The sequence below is a fragment of the Fulmarus glacialis genome, unplaced genomic scaffold (assembly GCF_000690835.1).
Source record: "Fulmarus glacialis isolate BGI_N327 unplaced genomic scaffold, ASM69083v1 scaffold22236, whole genome shotgun sequence".
In the NCBI taxonomy this organism is placed as follows: domain Eukaryota; kingdom Metazoa; phylum Chordata; class Aves; order Procellariiformes; family Procellariidae; genus Fulmarus; species Fulmarus glacialis.
Window position 1 is genome coordinate 25,430 of NW_009217801.1, and position 27,641 is coordinate 53,070.

A 27,641-nucleotide genomic window follows, 5' to 3' on the forward strand; every position below is an offset into this window, starting at 1 on the left:
AATTTGAGACAAACCCTGGACATCCCATATAAAGCAAAAACAAGGTCAAGAAACGGTTAAGACTTACATCCTCAAATCGAGTATCATTTACATTGCAAAGGGGAACACACAAATTGTTTCTACAGCGTATATACTGCCATCGTTTTCCCCCAAAACAAAATTTCTAGCGTGGTTTCTGCAAGTACAACCAGGCTATTCAATGACTACATGCAATTTTGGGGAAAAAAACCTACACTAAAAGTATTTCCTTACATCTTTAAAACACAGGAGTTAAATTTAAGCAGCAGCTATATAAAACACTACTAGGAAGGCACTTTGTGTCATCCACCTCAGCAGCCCACAGCAATCAACCACAAATGACATACCTCCCTTTCCCTCTCTGTTTTTGTCAGCCTCATTTGCCTCAGCATCTGAGATCTCTGCTCCATCATAAGAGTTCTCTCATAAGTATATGCTGAGATATCACTATTGTGCTGCGGAAATAAGAAAAAAATATTGTGCTTGTAATCAAGTCATAACCAAATACCACCATTTGCATCATCAAGTGAAAAACAGGCTCAAATCCCTTACCATTTCTACCACTTCTACCTCTGCCTCTATTCGGAGTTGATAGAGGAAAGTAGCCAAGTCCTTCTTCATCTGGATGCTGTTATCATCCATCTGAGCTACAGTAAAAATTCTCATTTTGCATTTTCTCCAAACCTGGTGAGGGAACGCAAACTCTCGGTATTTGAACCAATAATATTTTGCTCTACGAAACAGAAACTTGTCAATATATCCACTCTCATTTATCAATACAGGCTCCACTATTTGTTTCTTTAAACTAATGCACACAGAAGTAGTTGCGTCACAAACATTCTTTGACTAGCTCCTTACTTTGTGCTGTTTGAGAAGAAAAGGAAGCAACATCAACATGCCTCCATCATGCACAATCCACCACACGTCAATATTGCCTTCATTGTAACGCTCATGGTTGCTGGGGTAGAAAGACACATTTTTGGGAACCAGCAGAGCTAGATGGGCTGCAGTTGTGCAGCGAACAGTACCTGCCCAAAAGGGGAAAAACAGACAGTTACTTCCAATTCTGCAAGTGATCTATGGTTTATAAAAATAAAAAAATTACTCACTGAGCAAATGTCAGCAAACCATAAAAGTCATTGCTTACATAAAGAAAAGTATGCACAGTAAGGCTTGTATAGACAGGTCGGACCAAATGATAAAACTAGGATAAAGCAGACTTACCGAAACACAAGCCCTATTTCATGTTTGAAATAAAAGCAGCAATCTTCAAAGCTAAGTATGAGGAGCAAGCTTCTGCTCTGTTCTAATTTGACTGTGTTAAGTAGCTGGCCCATAGGGGAAGGAGAGCAATATAGGCAAGGAGAGCGTTAGCTCCAATAGTGAAGAGAGATGGATAGGGTAGGACCAGTGAAAAGACAGATTATCTAGGAAACAAATTATAGTTTGCCAAAAAAACCCAGTATCTATCAAGTTCGTAATCTTTTAACCATTCATTAGACAGATGAATTTTAGCTGCTAGATTAATCTTTAAACATCTTTCATAGGTCTTTTACCTACAAGAAGTGGTATTTCAAACACAGAGCAGTTTTGTGAGGAATTATCTACTTCACAATCAATACTAGAAAAAACAGACTAAAACCAAAACCAATTTCACAAGGATTCTGTTAAAATCCCCCGTGTGTACCAGATATGTAATAAACATCTCTGTTCACAATGTTTGATCACACAGAACCTTTAAAGCTTACCTATAAATGTCTTCCATGACCTTGGATCTTCACTTTGCCTCCAGCCATACGGCCATCCCAAAACCACAGTATTATGTTTCATGCCACCTAGTCCGCAGGACTGGATCAAGTGGGCAATTCCTTCTCGAACTTTATTGGCTACAACCACTTGACAAAATCCTTTCACCTTCTCAATGTCCATCATATTCTTAATAGTCTGCAAGACAGACAAGGAAAAATCTCACAACCAAGAGGAACTGTTATATTTCTCTATCATGTGATTACAACGTAAATTCCTGGTTCACACATCCACAGGTAAAACACATTTCAAAGCATAGTTCTGCTCATCCGCTTTCCTTAATAAAACAGAAGAGAAAATATCCACTAATTGTGAATAATACTTGTTTAAAACACACATAGTTCCCTTCCAAACATAATTATTTCTAACAGATTGAGATAAGGGTTTTTTGGTTTGTGCTGTAATCTCTTATTCCTAGTAGTACTTAGTGGTATCTGTGTTACTATCTCACTTTCCATTTTCTAATCCTAAAACACTCACCTTTTTAAACCCAAGGTTAATTAACTTCATTCGGATTTCCAGTTTCAGATTTCTATGTAACATGCTGTGTTATTATATTCAATTTACAAATGTAAGCACCAAATCCACCCCACTTATCAAGAACACCATACCCTTTATTTTTTAAAAACTAAACAAACTTGGTCAACACATAGGCCTATGAATTCGTTTTCCCTTTATCACAGTTTTCCTGTATAAAAAGCCTCTGGGGAAGAAAACAGGGATGTGCTGATACTATACAGAGGTAAGCAGGGTTATGATGTCATGTTTACACAGTGCGGAAGATGAAATTATTTATTAACAAATTTTCAGGACAATCCTTCAACGCTTTTTGTAATAAATTCATCACCGCACTGAAAGAGACACAGCACATTTGCTAAGTTTGTAGTAACTGACAGTTATTGAAATGTTTTGTGGTATGTTCAGAAAACTAAATAGTCCTCTTCCTCCATTATCGGCATACATAGACTTCCACAGTAATTCTTTCTTATAAATCAAGACAGTAAGGCTGTTTACAGAAGTTGCAAGCATCGATCTTATTATATCCCCAAAGCCACAAGTGGCAGCTGAAACATGTTTGCAAGCCCTTTACTGAACAGCTGTAGTACTACTCAACTAGTCCTGTATGTCATGGAAGCCTTACTGATAGGCTCTTTTTCCATGTACGATTATGAAACTTCTAAGTCATCTGCCCACTCACCCCTTTTTACTTTAGAAATTTGTTTAAAACACTGACCTGTTCAGCAGCCTGGGCTTCTCCATAAGTTTCCAAGAAATTCCCTTGGATCACTGATCCTATGATAGTCAAACCTTTGCCAGCTTTCAGCTGAGATGCAAACGTTAACAATCTAGGGTATTTTACATGCAAATCTTCATCAAGTTTCAGAAGCACCAGCAACTGAGGCCTGCAGAAAATAAAAAAGGAAATGTATTTTTTACTAATGCTTTAACAAAAACACTTCTAAAAAACTGCCTCTCATCAGTTTAATTGTGCTTGAATATTAACTCTGAAATAGTACATTCTTTCTGTATCTCACACATTAGAGGGGTTTTAATTAATATTTTATTTCTCTTGATTCAAAGCAGATTTGAAGCAGTGAAGGAATTCTGCTGCTGCGTTTTTTTGACAGTCATAAAACCCGTTCGTGTACTTAGCTTAAGAGGCTTGCATTAGTGTTTTATTTATGTGGTTGATTTTCAAGGCTCTTTTAAGTACTATTAGAGCACACACTGTGTTCATACTGGAAGGCTGTCCTTCCAGATCTATCTGGATACTTGTGCCAAACACTTGGGAAACATGAATATTTTCATCTAAACACAGTTCCCACCTGCTTTCTATCCCTTAAGGTATTGCTACACATCAATTAAGTTATTTTCTCTCTTAAGCTATGGTTGAGCAAGTATAAAAGGATTTATAAAACTCTCTTCTTTTGTAGATTCCTAGTCCTCTTGTTCAGAGCCTAAGAATTGTGCAATGCATAACTGAGAGGAGGGTTCTTGCTCTCTTAATCTGTCTTCAATGCACAAAGCCAGAGGGAGAAATGTTGGCCACTGTTCTGGTTTTTAATCCTAGAATGATAGCAGTGATTTCTTTGTGCCCCCAGTGCAAATTACCATGGGCCTCTGGACCTCTGTACTCAGAGATCTCCACAGTTTCCCCAAGTTCCACTTCTGAATTCACCAATTCAGAGTTCGACTGAAGATCCATTAAAGATCCAAAAGACAAGAAAGGTCTGCCCATACAGGGCCCACACACTTGGGCAGTGACAGGGCAGCTTACCGCAGACTCAATGCTTTTTTTTTTTTTTTTTTTTAATATTCTGGGGATTTAAATTCATTCACACAGACCAAAAGTGTCTTGTTTGGAGTCCAGTTTAATTTCTTAAGTGTAAGTAGATAATCATGACAGTGTATTTTATTAATCTAAAATGCGTACCTCCAGTTCTTCGTGTGTGGAGGGCCCTCCTCCAGTCTGAGTAAGGCGTATCTTGCTGCGCTGAGCGAAAGACCTCGGATACCATCACCCCATTCCTTCTCCGCACTGTGAAGAACACACCATTTAGCCAACATATGGTTTCATGAGTATTTAATTGCACACTTACAGTCATGCTATAGAGAAATCACTACCTTATAATGAGTTTAGAAATGTGATACATAGCATGCATCACATGTATATTTATCATTTGTACATGTATGTATGTAACATTTACCACGTACCACGAGAGAAATGCAAATGTTTCAGTCAAACCTATACCACAACACCACCATTCCATGTTTAATTTGTAATCAACACTCCACTACAGAGAATGCTTCCCAAGCATAAATAAACAGGCATTTCAAATACCTGATTTGTTAAAATTAATTTATACAGCCGTACTACAGCCTGACTCCATCAGATATTAACAATCTCAGGCAACCTAACCTGCAGATTCAGCTTTTCAAGGACTGTTCTAGACAGACCCTTGCACCAGATAAATTGCAATAAGATGGCTGCCTTCAGGTGTTCTGGGCCCTAAGTAATTATGTGTGATAGGCAGCAGAAGGATAGCTCCCAACCAGGTTTCTGCCTCCTGTGACTCTCAAGTTTCACCAAACACCTTTAGAGGCTTAAAACAAAGTACTTCAGGGGCTTTTGTTTAGCACTGACACAGTAAAACAATGAAAAAAATGAACTAATAAGGGAAGCCCTCTAAGTCATATCTCTGGACAGTTCCTTCTCCAAATGTGAAGGCTAGAGATAATTCATAAAAAATAGACCCAATCTCCTTCCTACCCTTTTCTATCCAGTTAATACTTACCCTTGGTATTCAATGTACTTGTAAATCATGCCTGCAATAAGCATAGCTACCAAAGCATAATACCAAGATGAAATGAACATCAGTGCCAGGCAAATACTCATGCCTAAAAATGAGAGGGCCCTGAAACAAAAAGCAAAGATATTAGCGAGTAGTGGCATAGAAAAGCTTAAAAACAAGTAAATTATTCTCTTGCTCTTTTTTCTTTACATTGTCTACTCAGAACAGGCAGTAAAAGTAAAGCTTCCAATGAATCTCCCCAGTCCCCAACAATTTTAGTATCCTGTTGTTGGAATGAAACTCTCATGCTATTAAATATCTGGGTCTGGTCCACTACGTGTATTACGTTGATGTACTCTTGTCTAGAACTGGTATCCAGAGGAATAAAAGATGCCCACAAGCCTTACGGAGAAAGTTCTAAAACCCACACTGTACATTACAGAGTAGGCGTTGAGCGTGCTGTCCTTTTGCTTACCAGTGATAGTATTTAAATCGGGGCCGCCAGTTTGGAGTTCTAAGAAGTGTTTGTACTGCACATGCTAGATTAACAAAGAGGTAGCACATCAAGAAAAACCTGCAGAAGCAAAAGAAATGCAAAAGCTTTTAGCACACACATTTATAAGTTCTGGCACGTATTATAATCACATGAATGATTTACAGTCAAAATACGGCTGCTCTGTCACCTGTGACTATTCCTCTGAATTTTATTAGCCTGAACTATCAGTATAAAGTAGTTAGAACAGTTTTTTAATTGGATCAAGTTAGATCTATCCACAACATCAACGCTATCTTTGTTCTGTGATGAAAATAACATTTTCCCAAACAAAATAACAATATACTAAAACCATGTTTATTCACAGAATACTCCAGAGCAGAAACAAATAGATTTATATGTAGAACCTAAAGTCAGAGAATTCACAGAAATAATAAAAGTGGAACTCAGGCTCCGGTAATTTGCTTCACTGGTTTAAGATACGGTTCTGAAAGACAATCAAATAAAGAGTATCGGTCTTTTCTTCTCCTCACCCACCCCCCAAATAGCAACCACCCTGTTTCTTACATTGAGAGAATTGGAGCCACCATGTCAAGTGAAGCAATAAGGATTCCCAGCTCAGCAATTAATGCTGTTAACAGAAGAGCCCATGTCGGTTCACCATTCGCTTTTCCGTGACCAAAAACCTAAAGAAACAGAAACATTTAGCATATCTTCCAAGCATTTCATAAAATTACAATGAAAAAAAAGATTACATTTTAAAAAACAATAGTAATTTTCCTACACACTTTTTTCTCTAGAGCAAGGAGTCAAATTATTCTAATGGCTTTCTATGCTTCACTGAATTAGATGTTAGACTTCTTCATAAAATTACCATATATGTCTAGTCAAAACTCCTTTAAACATATTCCTAGTTTTTAACAAAAGAAAACAAAGCATTAAATAAAAAATACTGACCTTCACTTCAATGCTGGGCAAACTAGGGAAAATAAATCTGATTTCCAAGAGCATAAAGTCAAATAGCTGGTTAGTTACTATGAACAAAATGTTTTTTTGTTTGTGTTCTTTTTTTTTTTTTAAAAATGTACAAACCCAGAGGAAAGGAATGATGTTGTCCTTTGCTATCGCCTGCAGCAGCCGGGGGGCTCCGGTAAGGCTCTGTAAACCTGCTCCACAGGTAGAGAAGAAGGATCCTATCACAATGACCCACGGCGAGGGCCACGAAAGGGTGCCCACCACTAAGTTCCTGTTCACTGCATCGCCGTACCTGCAGAGAAGAACAGCGAGACATTCATATTCAAAGGAGTATTTTGACACTCACGCTTGGTTTTCTCGGTCTGTTTTAAGATGTCATTTAAATATTAAATATTATGTATTTTCTTGATTAGGAAATATAGGAAGTATAAGTATATATATAAACAATCTGAGCTACTTTTAATACACAGATAGGAAGTGTCTGCAGTGTGATTTCAACAATTCAAAAACTTTCTTTTGATTATATATTATAAAACTGTTACATTATTATCACAACATTATTTTCTACTTTCACCTAGAAAGATGCAGTTCTTAACAAAAAAATAAGTTTAATGTTTAAAACACCCAACACAATCCAGTGTCAGACATCCCTACAGAAGACTTCAGGGTTTTTTTGGTTGGTTGGTTGGTTTGGTTTATTGTTTGTTTGTTTGTTTTTTCCGCAGACAATTATATTCACAAGCACTTCATTGCTTGTCCACTGGAAAGAGTCCATCAACGTGAGGGAAGTTTTCAGAAAAAGCACTTGTAGACTCTAGTACTGGGAACACTGTCATTGGGTTTACAGACAGAAACGTTTGATAACTAATAATCCGAGGACAGAGATAACCAAATGCCAAACTTTGTCTAGTTACGGATGTCTGACTGGGTTTCTATGCAAGAAAATAATCACAAATGCTATGAGGAAATACTTCTTCCTATGAATACCACTATGAGCAACACAACATATACAGATACAGATTTGCGCTATCTGCCTGTCTTTTAAGATTTTTCTTTGGCACAGGTCAGGGAATGTACATTATCCTAGTCATTGACTTAGGGGATCGTGGTCAGCAAGCGCAAGAAAGATTAGAGCAACTTGGCAAGCCATTTGCTAACATACCGTAGGCTGAAACAATTTCAGCTATTTGGCATACGCTATTGATGTCACCGGTACTTCTAGAAAAATCAGTCGTAGTACCTCAGACGGCAATGAAGCCAGAAAACAATTTGCAAAGAGTAATTTTGCCAAACTTGGTAATTAACAAAAAGAGGACAACAAACAAGGTAAAAAATTAAGGTTCATCTGGAGAAGAAAAAAGGAAAAAAAAAAAGAGAGAATTTTTGTTGTTTTGTATCTTCCTTCTCTAGGGAAGAGAAAGAAAAAATAGAAATCTATAGTTTACTGTTAGGGATCTGATCTTTGAGCAAGTACCCCTGGAAACTGAAAAGGGTACGCCAACACAAGACAACATAGATTTGGGGCATGGCGGGGGGGATGGTGGCGGAGGCGGGAAGGAATTAAGTCATAGGATGGAAAATTTGAGGGAGCCATGCCACAAAATATCAAACCAAATACAAGAAGATTCCGAAAACATTGTTTACAATTTACATACAAATATGATTTAGGGAGAGGCGAGATGGGAAAGAACACACCTTCCCTGCAAAAAAGAAAAAGAAAGGAGAGCATTAAAGCAGTAAAACTTACTTATCTCTCAGGACTACACCTTCTATGCAGGCTCCAAATAATAACACACAACTGAAGTCTTGAGTACAGAGTGTGCTAAGGAAGCAGGATTTATTTACACATGGCAGATGAAAACAACCATAAAAAGTATTGTGGAAAGTTCAACATGTGCCTCTGTCCTACAGCATTTGCACTACAGCATCTCCATAAGTACATGATAAAGCTGGTGAGTAAATTAATGTCTCACTGCTCACATATACCTTCTAATGTTGAAGTGACAAAGTTATTATTCTAATTTTCAATTTTTAAAAAACATAGTTTTAAATGTTACGATAAAGGACATAACTTCAAAGGAAATATTTTTATACGTAAATGTCAATTTAATCTGAACAGAAACTGATATTAAAATGTATTTCTTTTCTCTCTCCTCTTGTGTCTGAAGATATTTTGAACATATAGCAAACCATTACCTTGCACTTTCTCATTTTGTGGTCTAATGGCATTCACATCACCAGTAAGTCTTTGAACATTGAGTTTGTTATTAAACTGTACTACTTCTGCATTGGGGAGTACAAAATACTTCAGGTTTTTTGTATCTGGCATTCCAGAGAAGATTTGATTTTGTGATTTAAGTTTACATGAATGGTTAAATCCTAAATTCCACCCTCTACCCCTGAAACACAATTGTAAAATACAAAGAGTAATAAAAGGGGAAACATTGATCACTCCTAAAAATTATGCTGTAAGCCTTCCACTGGGTGGCGTATTAGTATCTATGTATAAAGTTACACACCACGAAATAAGTTTTGACCTGCAAATATTTTAACGCTAGAGCTGGCGGTTACATCTGTGACCTGTTTTAATATTTATTACGTTCATAGGAAATGCAGACTTCTTGGTACAGGGTCAGTTCCCAAAGTAACACCTGGAAAAGGCTGCACTCCTAAGAAGCTGGGACAAGTGAGCTGGGATCCTGATTTACAGCTCGGCAAGCTTTGGCAAAAAACCAGGTTCAAAACAGCAGAATTTCCAGGAGAGCCACCATCTCTGCCAGCTGCTCTTTGGGTGGGATTTATTCAGAAAGCTCTTATAAAGAAGTTTTGAAGTTCTTGTTCTTATTAATAGCCTTTTGCCTTTTCTTTTTTTTTTTTTAAATCTCCTACATTGATAAATTGTAGTTTAGGACACAACAGCTAGCTGAAGCTGAAAGACCTTGGCTGCATCTCTTCTCTAGCAGGAGAGAAGAGATTAACAGTCTTTCCTAAGCAAAGCTTCTGTGGTCCTAAGCCCTGAGGAGTTTAACCACGTACAAAACCCGGCAACTTCTACTGGGACAAAGGCTGTTCCTCTGAACACACACTCAGCAACTAGAAATCTGGTATGAGGAACATCCTCATATTCTGCAAATTACGTACTCCAGTCTCAGTGGAAACAGGAAGGAAACGACGAGTTGCTCACAGCTACGTGGAGCTCAGTACTGAGCACAGTGTTTGTAACACCTCCACAGATGCCAGCTGGAGATGTGTCTAAGAATCATGGAACAGCATTAAATCAGATGACTGTGTTAAAAATCAAGGGGAAAAAAGAAAAAATACAGCCCTGTAAGCTGATGTAAGCTGATCTTGTTTCACTGACTTCAAAATAAATACATAAATTTATTGGTACCAGTGAGCAACTGACTCTACACACGAACCTTCCCCTCCTCCCCCCCCCACCAAAAAAAAACCACTTGGGGAGCATCTAGTCTAATTTCTAACTTCAGTTTATCTTGCCCTAAAATGTTCAAGAAAGCATATACTCCTTAATGTCACTCAAACCAAAAGGCTTTTTTTTTTTTTTTTTTTAAAGGAACTGGAATTTATGATCTCTCCCATTTAAAGCCTTCCCTCATCTTAATGGTCCACTGCATCCTAAAAAATATAAACCTTTATTCCACCAGCCTGAAAAGCTATAGACTGCTTCATAGCAAAGAAAAGCAATGGAAATGCAAAAGAACAAAACAAAAAACCCAGCACAAAAAGGGAGATGGAAAACAACAGGATAGTAATTCTGATGCTTTCAGCTCAAGGACTCAGTCATTCATCTGAGTCACTCACAACATGCCAGGACTTTACTAATTTTAAAAGGATACAGACTAGTGATGTGGTGACAATAGCAAGAATTGTTCCAACGGGAATGGATTTCTGTGCATCTTTGAGGTCCCCTGATCTGTTTGAACCAGCCATGATACCTGAAAATACATTTTGGACATAAGATCAAGGGAGAGAAGAAAGCTCAGGGACCCAAGATGCCCTCTTGTCCCAGTATTCTCACCGGTCACTGAAGGGAAGAAGATGCCAACCAGCACCATGAATGAAGTAGCTATATCTGAAAGCACGTATAGATGAAGGTTGTTCTTCTGGCCTGCTACATCAACAGATGGGTGATGTGCTTTCTCCAGTATCTCTCCTTTCTCCAAATAATTGCTCCATAAGTTGTCTTCCATGTTGTTATCACACCGCAAAAAAGAAAAGTGTGTTTCAGTTCAAACCTGTTCTCATTATCATCGGTCTACAACTGAAGATTGCAAATGTAATTCATACAATTCAGTGATCCAACACAAATTAAGACATATACAAGTTACATGAAAGAAAATTTATATTGCATGCTTTCGAGGGAATCTCTAACAAAAACAATAAATATGTATGAATAGCCTACAGAAGTCTAAGCACTTTTTATCCTTTAATATTACTAAATGTAACACTCTTAACTTCATACCTATTTTAACCCCAATAAATACATTGAATATTTTTAATGAACCACCATACACACACATAGTAGCTCAGAGAATCCAAAGCAGCAATATTGACCAGCTTTCTAGATATAAATGGATTTGTTCTTTAGACAGTGGAAGAATTACAGAATTATACGGTTGGCATTTGAAATTTCACTAATAAATGCTAAGTCCATTTTAGAAACTAGACTACTGGTTTCTGTGAAAACAGGAAACTTAGGCACTCAGCACCTGCACAAAGAAACTGTTCTCTGGAGTTCATTTCAATAACGAACACTTTCCAATGATATATTCAGGAGCAGGCAAAGGAGAAGGTACACTTATTTTTATATAAGTACTCTTATCTTTCAGGACGTAATCTTAACCTGTCTAAAATGGGGAGTCATAGCTACACAGAGTTCTGAAAAATTTTAACAACTTACTCATGTTAGTATAGCTCACAATTATAGCTGACTTTCTGCTGAAATATGAAATGTACAAGGCAAATTTAAATCAATTTTACAGCAGATAAGTACTGTATCAGGACAAAAGCGCCATGTACTCTTTTTAAAGATTATAAGACTTGGTTTTCTTTACTGAAGATAATTTTCTTCACTGTAATTACATTTCTTCAGTCCCTTTTTCTTAACCAGGGAATAGTTCAACCCATTTCAACTGCTCAGCATGCCTCCTCTCTAAGGGAAAAAAATATTCTATCATACCTTTTAAAATACCACTAGCAGCTCCTGGAATTCCTGCTATCTCAGAGACATTGTTCATTAGGAAATATTCATCACAGTTCTCAGTGGTTAAGTTTGTACTGTGGCAGAAGAGCTCCCAAAGCTTGGAGGCCACAGTAATGTTATCCTTAATTATGGTTTTGGCACAAACATCAAACTGATCTCTTGACAAAGTCCTGTTGCCCAACATGCAAATCCTGGAAGGGAAGCATGAAAACCAGTGTTATTACATGGTACCAGGAAAATGAAATCCAACCTTCCCCATAATTCTTCTATCATACCATGGAAACTTCAAGTGGCTCCAGTCTGCTACATCATTTCTCAGCTTCAAAGGGAGGGTGGTAGCAGTACAAAGACTGTGTATCTGTTTCCTTTAAGGGTCAGAAGTATAAAACTACTTTTCCAACGATTTTGGGAGAGGTATAAAAAGCTACATCAGTGTGATTTATTGAATTTGGTAAATTTACCTTAAACAACGAAAGGGAAAGACTAGGCCACTTTTTTTTTTCCCCAGTTAAACAGAACTACTGGGGTGGAAGAGTTCTGAAGACTACTAGCATTCAAATTACTAGATATTTAGAATATCTAAAGATATTTGGAATCGCATTATCCCAGTTTCTGTATAGTAGCACTTAAATGACCCCTGACATTTTAGCTTCAGAATTAGGAACATACATTTCAATCACAATAAGCAAAGGTTCTTCTTGTCAGAAGATACCATGCATAATTGCTAAAATCCTCCAGTGCCTGTTGTGTTTCACCTAACCACAAACATAGTTTATTCCAGCACTGAAAACTTTTAATCCACTTCTCCAATGACAGTTCCCCAAGACACAGTGATACTACATAACAGCTTGTTGCCACTAAAAGTTCATTCAGCTTCTCTTCCCAGTGCCAGAAAACACCCACAGAAAAAAAATTGATTCTTCCATTTTAATAAGTTTAACTGTTTCACAGGTCTTATCAATCACTAAAGCCAGGAAAATGGAAGAGACAGGGCCATTTTTGTAGGGTTTGCAGGCTTGTGAACTGTAACTTCAGAGAAGCCTTCCCCTCCAGAATTAAAAATAAATACAGTATCTAGTTACTTCAGCAAAAGAAAAAGGAATACAGCCCAAGGAAGAAAGATAGGGAGAACATTCAAGAACAATCCAAGAGATAATGAGGGGGAGGTAGAGACATTGTTTTATTTTTACTGCTGTAAACCTGCCACTGTTGTAAAACATTATAATCATTGGGCCCTAAATACCTAAAGGGAGCACTTGAGGGTTGCAAGTACTTAGTTATGGTCACAACATTTTAAGATGTGAATAATTATGCACACTCAACTCCTCTATTTCCATTCCATTCATCTCTTGTCAGCAGTATCAAGAAATACTGTTTGCATTTCTGGTAAAACACATGTAACCACATTGTCGCTGCTCCAGCTCTGAGTTTAAGAAACCGTACTACATGTTTAACTGCCAACATGCTAAGGAGCACGCGTTGTGTTCAGAGCAGGGCTACTCATATGGCAGACTAATCTGCTTTCAGACCAAGGGGAAGTTTTGCTGGAGCCTCAGCATGGCCCCACCATCACACCTCCCACATTCCTAAGAGATGCCCTATTTCTCAGCAAGCAGCTGCATCGCACCACCACAGTTTCCAACCACAAAGGCAGCACATCGTGTCTGACTGGCCTGGGGAAAATGGATCTGCCAAACTGCTTCCTACTAACTGCCACAAATAACCCAGCAAAATTCTTGCTAAAATTTAACTCAACAGCCGTAGGCTAAGATACTGGATTGTCTTTGCAGGAAGCAGAGAAATGTCAGTCTCCATCCATCTGTATACTCGCCACAAGACTTCATCCTACCAAAACAGTTAAAGAATGTAACAACGCATTCATTTTAGGCTAAGAAACTTCTATTCCACAAGCTCTGCGTGTGGAAGATTATCACTGTCACTATATAGAGCTAAAAAAATCTGAAGTAATTAACAAAAAAAGATAGCTTTGACAATGTATTAGGCACAAGTTTTAAGTAACTTCCACTGAACACCACCTTCCAGACCTGTAGGCAAAGCTATACCCCCATCCAGAAATATTACTCACGGAAATTCAGGTGGATCAAAGATGGACTTGATAGCTCCAGCATAAATGGACAGTATGGATATTACTACGCAGGCCAAGAAGAGGGAAGCAAATTTGTTAACATATTTCACACCTACAAAGACCACCACTGCCATTAGGATGAGGAATACAGTTCCATACACCCTCATGTTGTTTAGCATAGCACTGGATGCATCATGGGCACCGGATGGATGAAAAATGGCTGCTTGTGGCACAATATATGTCTGAAACAAGAAGAAAGCAAGCTGAAGGAACACAGGAAGAGAACGCTGTCTATATTACTGTAGTGATCTTGTACCTATACTAGAAATGTAAACCACTTTCCAATTTGCAACATGCTCTTCACCAGGAATCTTCAGTTTATAGGAAAAGTCAAGGGATATTGCCCATTCTATTTCAGCAGTACAACTGAGCCAACTTTATCAATTATGAGCATGTGTCTTTGATCAAGTCACACTTCCATCTATGTTTTCAGGAGAGCTTCCATTCTGGGTACCCACAGAGTATGCAACTTCCAAAGGGAAGCACTAAGCAGTACAGAATTGGACACTGAGGAACCGGAGACCTTCTGGTCTCTAGCTGTAAATGTTTATATGAATATGGGACATGAATACTACAGGATTTTCTACATGCTATTTGCCTTAAAAGCAGGACTACTCCGGTACTACTCACCAATAAAATCTCAATGGCACCAAGGATATACATTGCTCCTGCAAATGTTGTTCCCAAATAAAAGCACAGCCCTACAGCTCCACCAAACTCCGGGCCTAATGACCTGGATATCATGAAATAGGAGCCACCAGCTATGAAACAAGAAAATGAGAGTAAAATTATCATTTATTTATCGTTATAAATTGTAAAAAATTCACAACAAGAATACAACAAAATTATACACTGTGTATCTATTTTTTGGAGGGTTCAGTTGAAGTATCTTTTTGTTAGCACAGGGGTAACTTAATCTTTAGCTTAATTGATACTAAGAAGAAATACTAAATATGAATTCAGGCTTTGTATTCTGGCTTAAGCAAATTTTTCCAGAATAAAACCACATTAACAGCTTATAGCAATTTTTTTTTTTTTTTTAATTTAAACATAAATGAGAAGTTTGCTAACTACACTTACCTGGAACAACACCATTTGTGGCAATAGCACTCATTGATATGGTTGTCAGCATAGTCTGGGAAAACAAGGAAAAGGAAGCAATTGTGTCAACAACATTTTTTAAAACATAACTTATTTCTTGATAGAGCAAAGCTGCCACTGCACATAGGATACAATATGGCTATTTATTTTGCCTTAGCAAGTCATTATCTGAAAGAAAACACGGGTAGCAGGAATTTAATCATCAAGCTGTTGAGACTTTTGCTTGATAGATGACCACTGCTTTATCAGGTCAAATAATGGGTGTCTGCAGACAAAGCAAGATAAAAGAAGGCAGGTGTCCCTCCATCTGCAGAGCTGAAATTCCAACAAAGGCTAGTCCAGCAAAGCAAGCAGCCACGATCTGGGACAGGCACAGAAAACAGCTCTTTGCTGAACAAACACCATTTTTAAGACTGTATCTACAGTAGATACAGTTTGCCAGTTTACAAATACCAGCAAAAAAAAAAAAAAAAGAAAAAAAAAAGAAATCACATGGCTACAAATATAGCAGAAGTATCTAGCATAAATCTGGCTTTTCTTTACACATGCATCTACAATGCAGCCTCTCCAAGTTTCTCAATAGTTTCACAGAGGTTAGGTCACATGCATTATTTTACCTATGTACTTACACAACAGCAGCAAAGTAATACAATCAGGAAGGACTGAAGAACTCCAGCCATTCCTACCATCCAAGTCAGCCGAAGGAAGAGAATAACCCCGAAGATATTCTGCATGCATGGTAAATACACCCCCATCAGGGTGCCCATGCTGGGTGACTGAAAAAAAAGTTCATTGACATTCATTAACTGGAATTATTCAAAGCATAGATAACCAAAAAAGCCTACAACTTCAGTTTTTCAAATGGTAGAAATCTGGGAAACATAAGGTAGACAGACACAAATACTACTGTGCTGGACTTCCACAAAACATGAAGCAAACTCCTAACACCAAACCCACGAATTTCTGAACAAAATCTATCACATCTTCACATTTGAAGTAATTATACTCAGCATTTATCACCAGTTACTAACAACAGAACATACATATATTTGTTTTATTGTAGAATCACAGAGTTTCTAGTATAAAACCTGTTGAGTGCTGCAGACCCCGAGTAACTCCCCAGAGTTTACAAATTAGTTCCATGGAAAACATGCTTTTGTGATGTTACAACCAGAAAAGATTTAGAAGCAATCTGGAGACATGCATAATGTATTTCCTTCCATTTTACATATACCATGTAAAACTAATGAGTCTACCTTTCTTATGTTTTACGTTAGCATCACACTCTGAATTACTTTTGACAGTGACTGAGAAATTACAAGTTAGTTATGTGAATTCACAGAAACTGCACGACTGGCATTCAACACAGTATTTCGTAGAATTCTCCTTTGCCCAAATAGTTATTGTCAGAGGATAGCCAGATCCAAAACAATGATATCAAAATGCCACTGATCAGGGTTTTATTTCAAGAAATACAGAAGTGTTCCCTGTATTGGCACACCTGGCACTAGCAGCAATTCAGAGTCCCAAATCTCTGTGGTTTCCTGCCAAGACATTTCATTGCTTCTGCTTTCTCAGGTTTTCTTTTGCATTTAAAATTATACAGAATGCTGAAACACAGGGGGAATAGAGAGTGTAACTTCTCTAAGGCTCATCCCTTTTCATACTTCTTTCTATAAATAAACCTGAATTCCAAAACATATTACAGATAGACAGCATTTAAAGAAACCCATGAACAATCATCTAAATGAGAAGGATATTAAAGGGAGGTAACAACACATGTTCAAATTTGACTCTACATAGCATTAACTAAATGCAAAAATAAATAGGTAACATGCACCCTTATAGACAAATTAGTCATGAATCAAAAGCAATGGTACTTAAAACATGCACATTACTCTTAAAGCAACAAAATGGCTGTCAAAAACTTTGTTCTTGCCTTGTCTTCACTATGGAAAAATTTTGTTACCTAAGGTAATACAAGAGTATATTTCATTACACAAAGCAAACTCCTAGAAAAATCAAATGGTTGTAACAACACCAGGTCAAAATAACCAACGTAGGAATTTAATGCTTCAACTTGCAATTACATGTTACAATTCCAAATTTCCTCACCTGCATTAGGAATCTGCCCTGCCGGCGATGAAAGAAAACTGTGCCTAAGAACATGATCTGAACAGTTGTTAGAAATGCCAGGAATTGTTGACTGAATTTTTTTGAAGTCAACTTTAAATTCTTTGTGTGACTAAAGCTAAATCAGATCAACCAGACTTTCCCCATACACACTTCAACTCGGGTGAACCTCCTGAAGTAAAATGGGCCACAGAACCACGTGCTGACGGTTTGCAATGGACTTACCCTATGAGACCTACCAGCACAGGGCCAGAGAGCTGTTACTCAGCTGTTCCAATGCCACAGCACAAAAAAAATCCCTAAAACGTCACCTGCCATTTGTACAAAAATTACCATCCTATGGAACTAACCTGATCAGCTTTGTCAAGATTATGTATAGGGACAAAAGGAATTGTTGTCTTCTCATACTAACAGAAATGAACCTGTACATAAGTACAGGTTACCCTGATCAGGGTAAGGTAAGGATTTTAAAATGAGTTGTTCCAGTGCTACAGTGAAGGAGGATCTTCTCAGGGTATTCTTTATAGTGTACTTGTTTCCCTAAGAAAGGAAGATGTAGATACTTTTGATTCAAACACCTTCATCTGATTCACATTGCGTCTTCAACCGCATAACCATTAACTGAGAAAGGACTAAATAATGTTGCCAGGCACTGGGCAGATTTTGCCCTGCATAAGGGCTTCCTATTGTCACGTTAATATACTCTTTGCATCTCTTAAAGAGACATTCCACATAATTTTATCATCTATCTGACCATTCATCCATCAGTCACCCCCCTCACAACATCTCTGAACCCAGCAGCCAGCATCAAGTGAATTTATCAGATGTGTGGGTATCTCAGGGGTAAAGGAGTTTCTAAGAGTTTGTCAAAACTGGCATCTGGGAAAAGGAAAGAAGCCCAACCTATTGCTCCTACACAGGAGAAGCAAGTGGACCACAGTTGTTATACAGTCTACATGACAGTTTTCCAAGCACTATCAAAGCAGGTGAGTTTTCAGCCTGCCCTTTACACATCTCCCAACACCTGCTTCCTTTGCATAAGAATTCATCTTAGCTCAGCTCTTTCCTACCTTCTGCCCTACGTGGCCCCTGCAGCTTTGCTCTACTGTTCGTCATCTTCCCCCCCACCCTCTTAAGTGGCCTCTTATGCATGTCAAGTTACAAGCTAACTTCAGCCACAGAGGAAGAGAAATTGTGCATTAATTGTATAGTTACGACACTACTGAAGAGCACAGCAGCCTAGGCAATGCTAAGTGTCTGCCCACAGACAAAACCCAAGCCACAGTATTACTAAGTGTACCTCAGGCTAAGAGTTTACTCTGGATTTTCTTACTCCGTGGAATAAAAAATACCGGTATGAAAGAATGATCCACAAACACTACTTGAACCAGCTTGTTCACAGCAATATTTAACACCAGTAATCTGCAGTGACTTCACTCTTTTTTATAGCATCTTATAATCAGTAAGTGATACTAAACCAGTGCTGAAGTGTCAACAGAATGCAATCTGAAATAAGAAAGGTGTTATGTTCAGTCTCAGCAGCTACCAAATGAAAAAAAATTAAACACCCCATGCTGCATAAAGGAAGTAAAACACAAAGACATTTTGAAGAACGCTGTTTTAGATCAACCAAGAAGGGACAGAAAAATCTCGAAAACAGTCTCAGTTTTGGTGATGCAGATCATGTTTCCGTTCACTCTAATCAGCTGCAGACACATAATTGATACAAATATTGATCGGAGTCTGAAGGACACTACTTCCATCGTGCCAGCGTGATGGGTTATTAAAGCACTTGGCTGCAGGGCTCAGGGACATTGATCGGTAATGACAGCTCTTGCGGTTGCTCCGTAGCATGAGGACAGACAGCAGCACAGAAATTAACTGCCTTATTAAAGATACATGAACTAAAATAGTTAATCTACTTTTTTCCATCTTGAGAAGGGGATACTTTTATAGCACTGCGTCTATTAAGTGCTTTAATACAAGACTGTATTTAGAAAAGATAAAAAGCAACCCAATTTCTACCCTATTACATGGAGTAGTGTCAATTTTATCTGATGTATATCTAACATGGACTACTACTATCAAAAATATTTAATGGGAATGCTGAAACAGGGTAATACGTTTATATTAAGCTGTTTTGCACGGAAATTGTCCTGATCTCCATTTGCATCTTCCACAAACTCTGCAGCAATTATTCCAAGAGATTAGACGGGGGATAGTCACGTAATCTATTTTCCAGAGCTTGTGGAAATGTTCAGGTCTCTTTTGGTCTTGTCACTGTAGAAAGCAGGTGCTGACAACAGTGATCTCCACAAGCTAAAGCACATCATTCTCTAATCCTTTAAGCTTAAACTTTGGAAGAAAGATCTCATTTTTTCAATACCGCCCCTTGGAGATTTGGCTCCTTCATGTGCACACAACTGCCTTGTCTCTTTTTTTTTTTGTGTCTGTGTTTTATTGTTGGTTTGGGTTTTTTGTGGTTTCTTTTTGGGTTGCTTTTTTTTTTTTTTTTCATTTGAACGGATATGATTTGGCAGACAGGGATGTGCTAGGTCAAAAAGGTATTCACCAAGAGACCTGTCTTACGCGCTCAGATAGAGAATTACATATTCACTAACTGTAAGGACTGCTTTCTTCATTCATTTTTTGAATACCAGATCTAGAGTCTGCTCACCCTCCTTGCTCCAATGCTTGTCTATAAGTTGCCAATTCCAGTAAGTGACACATCAGGACAGGCAGCTTACCTTTTGTCACCCTGGCTGGGTACATATTTGCTGAGCCTACCCAGTACAGCAATCAGCAACGAGTCAGTTAAAATGCTGGCACTTAAAACAGAACTGGCTATCGTGCTGGGGTGGATATTCATGCTTCTGTACTAATGCTCAAATGGGAAGGATAAGGTAACAGCAGTGCATTGATTTATACTTCAAAGATGATTAAAAACAAACGTGTAGAAGAATCTCATTTGCACAGTTTCTGGATATCTTCAATCCATAGCATCGTACAGTTACTGCTTTTGAACTTCCTGGGTTTAATGGTTATAATTTTTGGCCAAGTTAATATTCAACCTTCTTATATTTTACAAGACGTTTAAAATTTCATATTGCTTATGGCAAGAGAGGGAGAAGAAATTCAAACTACAGTTATGATATTGCAGCTGATGTAATTTATCCCAGAGACAGACATGCTAGGCAAAGATTCACTTAAGGAAACTGCAGTGTTTACACAGAAAATACTGAGATGTTAACACAGGATGATATTGTCACTTTTGGAATGGTTACCCAACCCATTCTCAAAAAACATCTGAGAAGTCTGCAAACACACATTTTTGGGACACGGGAAAGCATAAGTCAGGACAATCCAGGTATTAAGCCCAAACTATTTTACCATAGAAGCATAGCTTTAATAAGGAAAACAGTCCTTTTTTATGGCAGTAAACAGTTTGAAAATACGCAAGTGTTTATATAAATCATACCTAGATGTAGAAATATTAACACCAAACCTTACATGTTACTCTACCGGGGATTTAAAACAACTTCTCAGTTTCCTGTTATTTGCCCCATTTTTACCTTATGAAGCTATGCTGCATTTGCTTTAACCAACTTTACACTACAGACCCATCACCAAATTCTCCCAATTCTTTTTCCAACAGGGAAATAAATGACTAGCTTTCAGATCAGACTGCATCTTACCCTGGTATTCTGGTCAGGCAATTAATAAGGAAATAAACAGCAAAAGTGATCAGAACTTTCTCAAAATAGTAAGGACTGTACCTATTGTATCCCCCTCCATCCTATCTTTGTTAGGGTAACAACTCATCTGCTTTTGATAGGAAGAGGCTGAAAATTATTTTAGATTATGCAGTAACACCATATTAACACCTGATGCCTGACATTATTCCCACCAAAAGCATGCTAAAACAGAGATGCAGCTGACATTTCGTATTAGTAATGCGAAGGTAAAAACTTTGGACAGACTCAGCGATTAGTATAACACCAAGTACCACACAAAAGAAATTCACAGTTAAAATGTTTAAATTACTTTTTTAATGCAAGCTTATAGTACCAGAACACAGTTACTGCACCCAGATGACCTTCACTCAGTCTTGTAATGATGTCATACTAACCACAATATTACAGCACTTTAGTGCATGTGGTCTCAGATAAAATTGAACTTTAAGCTTCATGTTGACTAAACAACTTTATCCCCAGTGCAAAATCATGCAGAGTAAGGAACTGGAGTGTGAGTAAGGGAGCTGGAATCTGGCTTTCAGCATGGGGTAACATGTACTCTCTTTGAGAACAATGTGCTGGTTTTCAACATTATCACTGCCATCTCTTTCTGAAATGGCTCAAACTTTGACAGGGCAGTACTATAAAATCTGTAGAATTCACGTGCTATCTCAGTTTTTTGGAAAACTTTCCTTTGACAAAATTTGCAAGCAAACTGACAGGCCTGCAAGTGCCATAAAATGCAACTATACCACTTGAGGGTACTGAAACACTTGCCTGACTGCCAGAGCACTAAGAGGAGCAGTTAGAACATAGCCTTCCTGATAGAAATCTAACTACCAACAACCAAGCCCCACCTCCTACCTAGTTATTACAAGGCCAGCCCAAATGGGCTAACCATCTAAATGCAGATCCTTTAGGGCAGAATTCAGTTGCCTAAGTGCCTAACACCAGAATGACACTTGAGCAGCCCCAGGGTGCCCAATCTGACCTCCACCCACCACTCTAGAAGGGTGTTGTCTCCTGCAAGTCTTGTGTCATACCTACCAGGCTTGTAGAGATGTGTCAGATACTGCTAGACAGCTAAAACAGCATTAGGAAAAAGCTGGGGGTTTTGTTTTGATGTTTATTTGATTCACCGCTAAAAGCCCATCCTCCTTATCTAAATCCATACCAAGTGTATGTAACTGCACTGTAGTGCACAGCGCTTAACCACTACATCTGCCATAATTCTTCGGTAACATCTGGTTACCTACAGAGTTCTATGTTATTTCTTTGCAACACTGTCATGGCTCGTGACAGAGGTTAAGATAAAGCAGAAAGGAGCCCAGGTCCCCAAAAATCACTTAAGGAATCATTCTGTTCATCAGCTGGCCATGGAAAGAATCTTTACTTACTTTTGATACTTTCTTCTTCGAGCCGTCAGTACTTTCTGCTTCTTCATGTTCCTTAACACCTTGGGTAAGATTTGTGTAGTTGACCAACTTGCCAAGCAGAGATGACACTTTTGGTCGTATATCAAGTTCTTCCTGTGGAAGATGACAACCAGTCAACATCTGCAATTCCCAGCATTTATGGAGAGCGGCTGGGGTCACACCTTCCTTGGCATGCCTGAGGCTGCCAGGGAACACAACAGGAAAATCATCCAGGGGATGACAGAATATTTCATTGTGCCTAAACTAGTGATGAGAGGATTTAATTTTCTGAAAGGAGGGCAAATCTGACAGGAAAAGGCTATGCCAACAGGTCTGCACCCTGCTCTTTAGGTGCTGAAAAACATTAATTACAGCAATAAAGAAGACATCTGAGCCTTGGGACTGTAAGCACATATCTCCAATGTCAGCTTACATCAACAGATACACTTTTAAAAAGGTCAAGTTGCCAAATAAATCAGAGATTTAGTGATTAAACTCCAGTCATTGTAGGCATGCATGCACTCTGATAATTCTACTACATTTTTCAAACTGTGTAATCTAATTTATGTGGATCTAGATAAAAATCCCAAAAGCCACATGTACGGAGGCCTCACACCATTCATGCTATCCAACTTCTGTTTCTGAAAGTAAGTTCAAGGGGAAAAAAAAGAAAAAGAAAAAAAGAGAGAACAAAACCGTTCACTTCCCCTTTCTCTTTGAAATTAAAATGTCTTACATGTCTAATTGTACAGTAAGTAATGCATGGTAAAGAGAAACAACCTTCTACACAGGAAATAAAAAACAATTAAGAAAGATTTCACTGTCTGGAGATTTATCAAATCTCCGTGTATCATTACAAACAGTTTCTGGGAGGATCAGTAGCATTATGCGCTTTGTACCGGATGGCAGAAACTGACCCCAAACGTCCCTTTTCTTATTCCTTCCTCTGATCTCATCTGCAGTTCACATCTTTAAAAACCTGATTACAATTCCTTCCAGAAAGAGGTTGAGGCAACACATGCTTCCTGTTCAGTTGAGCAGCATGGTCTTTGGGATGCTACCTGCTCCTCTTCCTCTTTAGCACCACAGAAAGAGCCTGCAGCCCTGGTGTGGTACTGTGTTATTGCTTACGGAAAAGGCGGGCATGCCACAAGTGGCCAACTCTTTATGATCTGCAAGTGCTGATCACAGATTTACCATGCCTTGGAGGGAGGAGACACCACAGCTGGGAGCATGCTTCAAAGTCTTTTAGCTCAAGCACACTGCCTGCAAACATGGTTGTAGCATTTCCACGGTGAGTTCCTGTTTAGCAGCAGGTTAGTTATACTCGTCCAGGCTCTATGCCATGCAGCTGAACCCTGCAGGCGCCAACCTGGCGGGGTGTAGAGCCAGCTCAGGCTGCCCCACAGCGAGTTCCCAGAATGGGAAACACCGGGTACCTGTTGCCAGTATTGCTGTGAAGCTGTAACTCAGAAGCCCAGCTGGAAAGCAGCTGCAGAGCCATACAAAGCCTCTCTGCACCACTCCACTGAAAATGTTTTTCAGAAACTTAAGTCTTAGCACACCATGATATATTTGCAGTTAATGCAATGCCAGTGAGGTGAGGACACGAAGGAGGATTCTGCTGGACCTGGTGTGGCTCCAACTGGCCTCCCGCATGAGAGTCTGGTCCTCCTTACTTCCACATGGAAACAGTCATACCTCTCTGCCTCACAGTCCCAAGCGGTCATAATATCTGAGCTTTTTCATCACACAGGATATCTCTGCCTACTGGTACCTCGGACAGCAGACATACACCCACAAAAAAGCATGTGGGGGAGAAATCGGTATTACTGATATGCTGCAGTTGTAATACAGGACACCCAGCCTAATTTGAATACCTGAATTTAGGCACTCCTACAGAATAACATGGTCATCCTTAACACAGTAAATCAGCCCATGCTCATTTTCCACACTGATTAGCCCACAGTGCCACAGCTTCACTATTTAAATTATTCAGGTCACCTCCAGTACCATTATGTTTTGCTACTTTGTAGATACACCCCTAAACATACCAATGGCTCTTAGACTTGCCATGCAATGAGACTTAGGTACCGACCCCACTGCCTGGACCTTTGCAATGCTTTGTCTTCCACTTAATACGATGTGCTTAATCCCTCCTGTTTTGGAAGATCACAAGTCACATTAGAAGTATGAAAAACAGTTAGAAATTACCTCAAACAAGGCCAGATTTCTGTCATAGTAATCACCTCCCTTGCCAGCTTCTGAACTGTTCAGGAAAGGACTGTTTTCTTTATGGTTGCCGTGACCTGCAAAGAAAAAAAGCAGCAGGTTTTGATAAGAGCAGAAAGACAGACTTTGTAACCTTGACAAAAACCATAGGGAATAAACTTGTTTGGTCAATTGAATCTGTTTCTTTTGAGTATCTAAAGTTATGCAATGTTATCAGTATCAGAGGTGTTACTCTCAGGGCAGAGTTATTTCTATTTCTACTACCCTGTTTTCATTAAAATAGAATAAAAAGTCACCTCAAAGTAAAATTTACAAGTAGGGTCACAGCTACACCACTATCTGTGCCTTTATTCTCTAATGTTCCCTTTTATAACTGTTTCTTATATAGAACAGTGACAAGTGAAAAGACAGTTCTCGTGCACTTAGAAATCATTACTAAGGCTAAGAGCAACTTTTGAGCAGTATGTCCAAACAGATCAGGTAGATTTATAAGACTGAACAATTCACAGACCAGATTCTGTTATTACAATACAAGCAAACATCAACCAAAGCCCCGCCTTTTTTTGTTGTGTTGGTCTTTTTCTGTTGTTGTTTGGTTTTCTACTATGCCCACTAATCCTAGACATCAAATGTGCTCACTTCATGATGCCTTTACCCTTATTGTATTTTGAACATTTAGACTGTGTGTTCTTCAGACTACTGTTATGCTTTTAAGTTAAAACCTAACATCAGGTGCAGTAAAAGCAAAGCATTCACATATGCAATGAACATATGCAATGTTAAAAAAAAAAGATAACATGGAAGATCAGTAGAGCTTTTTGTAACAAGTAGTAACTTTAAAAAAAAAAAAGTAAGGGCACTATAGTATAAAATGAGCTGGGGGGGGGGAGAGATTAAATTGATTCCAGTTTTCAGAAGTTCTCGGACCTGTGGCTCCAGACAAACAAAAATTCCTTTCTTTTGCCTCTAACTCTTCACTCCCTGCTCTTTCAGCCAATACAAACTAAAGAGATTTCCAAGAGTACCTCCTTAAGAAAGGATCAATCCAAGGAATACTTTTTTTCTGTTTACAAAAAAGTAACCAGTAAAGAAATTGAAAATGAAAGAAAAAAATTATCTCAAATGAAAATACTGCAAGTTAAAGAAGTATTGTACCCTGAATACATAAAAAGCAAGAAACTAAACAGCTGGATTTTTTGGTGCGTATTTTCAATGATTAAGGTAATCAGTTCAACAAGGCTACACTAAATTATTTTAATATAATTGAAGTGAAAGTATCTCTGAATATTACTGATCTGAATCAACTTATAAAATGAACAGGCAAATAGAAGACTCCACCCCTACACACAGTGATCAGCATATACCGCACGGTTACAAAAGTAATAGCTATAAGCGAAAAAATCATGAGAAAGTTCAATATTATTCTTACTGGGGGGAAGGGATGCATGGAAAGAAGGACAATTTGCTGGAAATTGCTCACAGGTGCTTTGAACAAAACTGTTGGAAAAACAATATTCACAAACAACAGAGGTGTTTTTAAGCTTCTGGAAGTAAACACTTAGCTGACCAAAAATATTTGTAGATAGCTGTCTGCTGTGCTTACATGCCTACTGCTTTTCTCACAGCTCTGACGACTAACACCAAAATGTTAATTAGCAGCTGCCTTGCACAAGTGGGCTCAGGTTGTTTGCTGTCCCCACCTACATGTAAGAGATGTTCGCATTGCTGTACGTTGTAGTATTTTTGCATGACTAGAAAAATATCAGTAAGCTTAGCAACACAGCATCAAAATAAAATGTTTATCACCTTCAGCAATGGTAAATATTTACTAAAAATCTGCAAAAACTACTTGCTTGCTGTACTTGTTACATCTATATTGGCAGAGTATACAAGATCAATTTTGTTGCAATATGTGTTGTAAGCTGTGCTGCAGTTCATTCTATGCTATTGTGGTTGAAGTACATTTGCAATTTTTGCTGAGGAAATGGAGTTATCTGCCATATAGGTTTTAAATTGGACACAGGTGCAAATGATAATGACAACATCAACAGAAATACTGTCTACTTGATTCTTCAAGACTTTGGTCTGTGCAGTATCTTCTCATCATTACACTTACCAAACACAGCAAGGTCATGAGTAACTTTGTTTTGTTTTCTTATTTCCTATATACTAGCTCTGGTAACTGAATGTTTGAAAAAATCAAACGGATTTTTTTTTTTTAAATCACTTAGTGATTTTTAAATCAATTCTTTGCTGTCTCAGTTTTCCTTGTTCTTCCATCAGGAACCTTACCTTACAGATACAACTTATTACTGTCTCAAAATAAGTATAATGGGCATTCCTTTACTTGTAATGCTTACAGAAACTCTCACTCTTTTTATGTATAAAATCACAGTGTTGCCAAGATAACTCATACATTCAATCTCAGATTTTTATATAAAATGACTATTGTTTTGCTCTTTCAAAATGCCAAAACTCTCATTACTGTCATCAGTATAACCTATCCTTAGTTAAGAAAGATTACTTCACACCATCTCTCTGAGCCTGACAAAGACCAGTGACTTAAGATGAATCTCCAAGTTAATTGGCATTATTTTTAGATGCGTCTTCATTTTACTTCCAGTAAATTTTTCACAATTGGTCTCTTCAGAAGCCTGCTCTCTCTCAAAAAGAGCTTCCAGCTCCTCTCTCATTCTCCATTTGCATTTTCAAGCCTCACCCAATTCCTTCCCATTAGACTTTCCCTCTGAATTTGACTCCTTGGTGTGCTTGCTTTATATATCTTCCTGCATACAGGAAGCCCAAACAAAGCAAACTGCAATAGAAAAATCAGTAGAACTAGTGATTGGAAATAAGAGTATTGGTTTTGCAATTGCTAGAGTGCATTTTTCTCTCGATGGAAAAGTTCAGATGATAGAGAAATACAGCTGGCTTTTTACCACATTCACAGCACTAGCTCCATTATCCTGAAAGTATATACAGATTATGAATTACTGCGCACAATGCAAAAATAAAAGTGAACTTTCAAACTGCATGATTCTACTGATCCAATGAAGTGCCACATTAAACCC

The 27,641-nt window shown here is 38.3% G+C and overlaps 1 protein-coding gene across 1 annotated transcript in view; it reads right to left on the minus strand.

Moving 5' to 3' along the window:
• SLC12A4 (solute carrier family 12 (potassium/chloride transporter), member 4) overlaps positions 1-27,641 on the minus strand; it is a 34,075-nt gene that overhangs the window by 5,789 nt on the left and 645 nt on the right. Inside the window, exons 2-21 of the mRNA XM_009579824.1 lie at positions 24,553-24,647; positions 22,321-22,452; positions 15,686-15,832; positions 15,036-15,090; positions 14,586-14,716; positions 13,896-14,137; positions 11,786-12,000; positions 10,625-10,789; positions 10,443-10,541; positions 8,333-8,390; positions 6,703-6,877; positions 6,178-6,296; positions 5,593-5,691; positions 5,121-5,240; positions 4,259-4,363; positions 3,059-3,227; positions 1,767-1,962; positions 877-1,046; positions 571-702; positions 366-473 (exon numbers count right to left, since the gene is read on the minus strand). Of these exons, the coding sequence (XP_009578119.1) occupies positions 366-473; positions 571-702; positions 877-1,046; positions 1,767-1,962; positions 3,059-3,227; positions 4,259-4,363; positions 5,121-5,240; positions 5,593-5,691; positions 6,178-6,296; positions 6,703-6,877; positions 8,333-8,390; positions 10,443-10,541; positions 10,625-10,789; positions 11,786-12,000; positions 13,896-14,137; positions 14,586-14,716; positions 15,036-15,090; positions 15,686-15,832; positions 22,321-22,452; positions 24,553-24,647 (2,732 nt within the window). The remainder of the gene's footprint in view (positions 1-365; positions 474-570; positions 703-876; positions 1,047-1,766; positions 1,963-3,058; positions 3,228-4,258; positions 4,364-5,120; positions 5,241-5,592; positions 5,692-6,177; positions 6,297-6,702; positions 6,878-8,332; positions 8,391-10,442; positions 10,542-10,624; positions 10,790-11,785; positions 12,001-13,895; positions 14,138-14,585; positions 14,717-15,035; positions 15,091-15,685; positions 15,833-22,320; positions 22,453-24,552; positions 24,648-27,641) is intronic.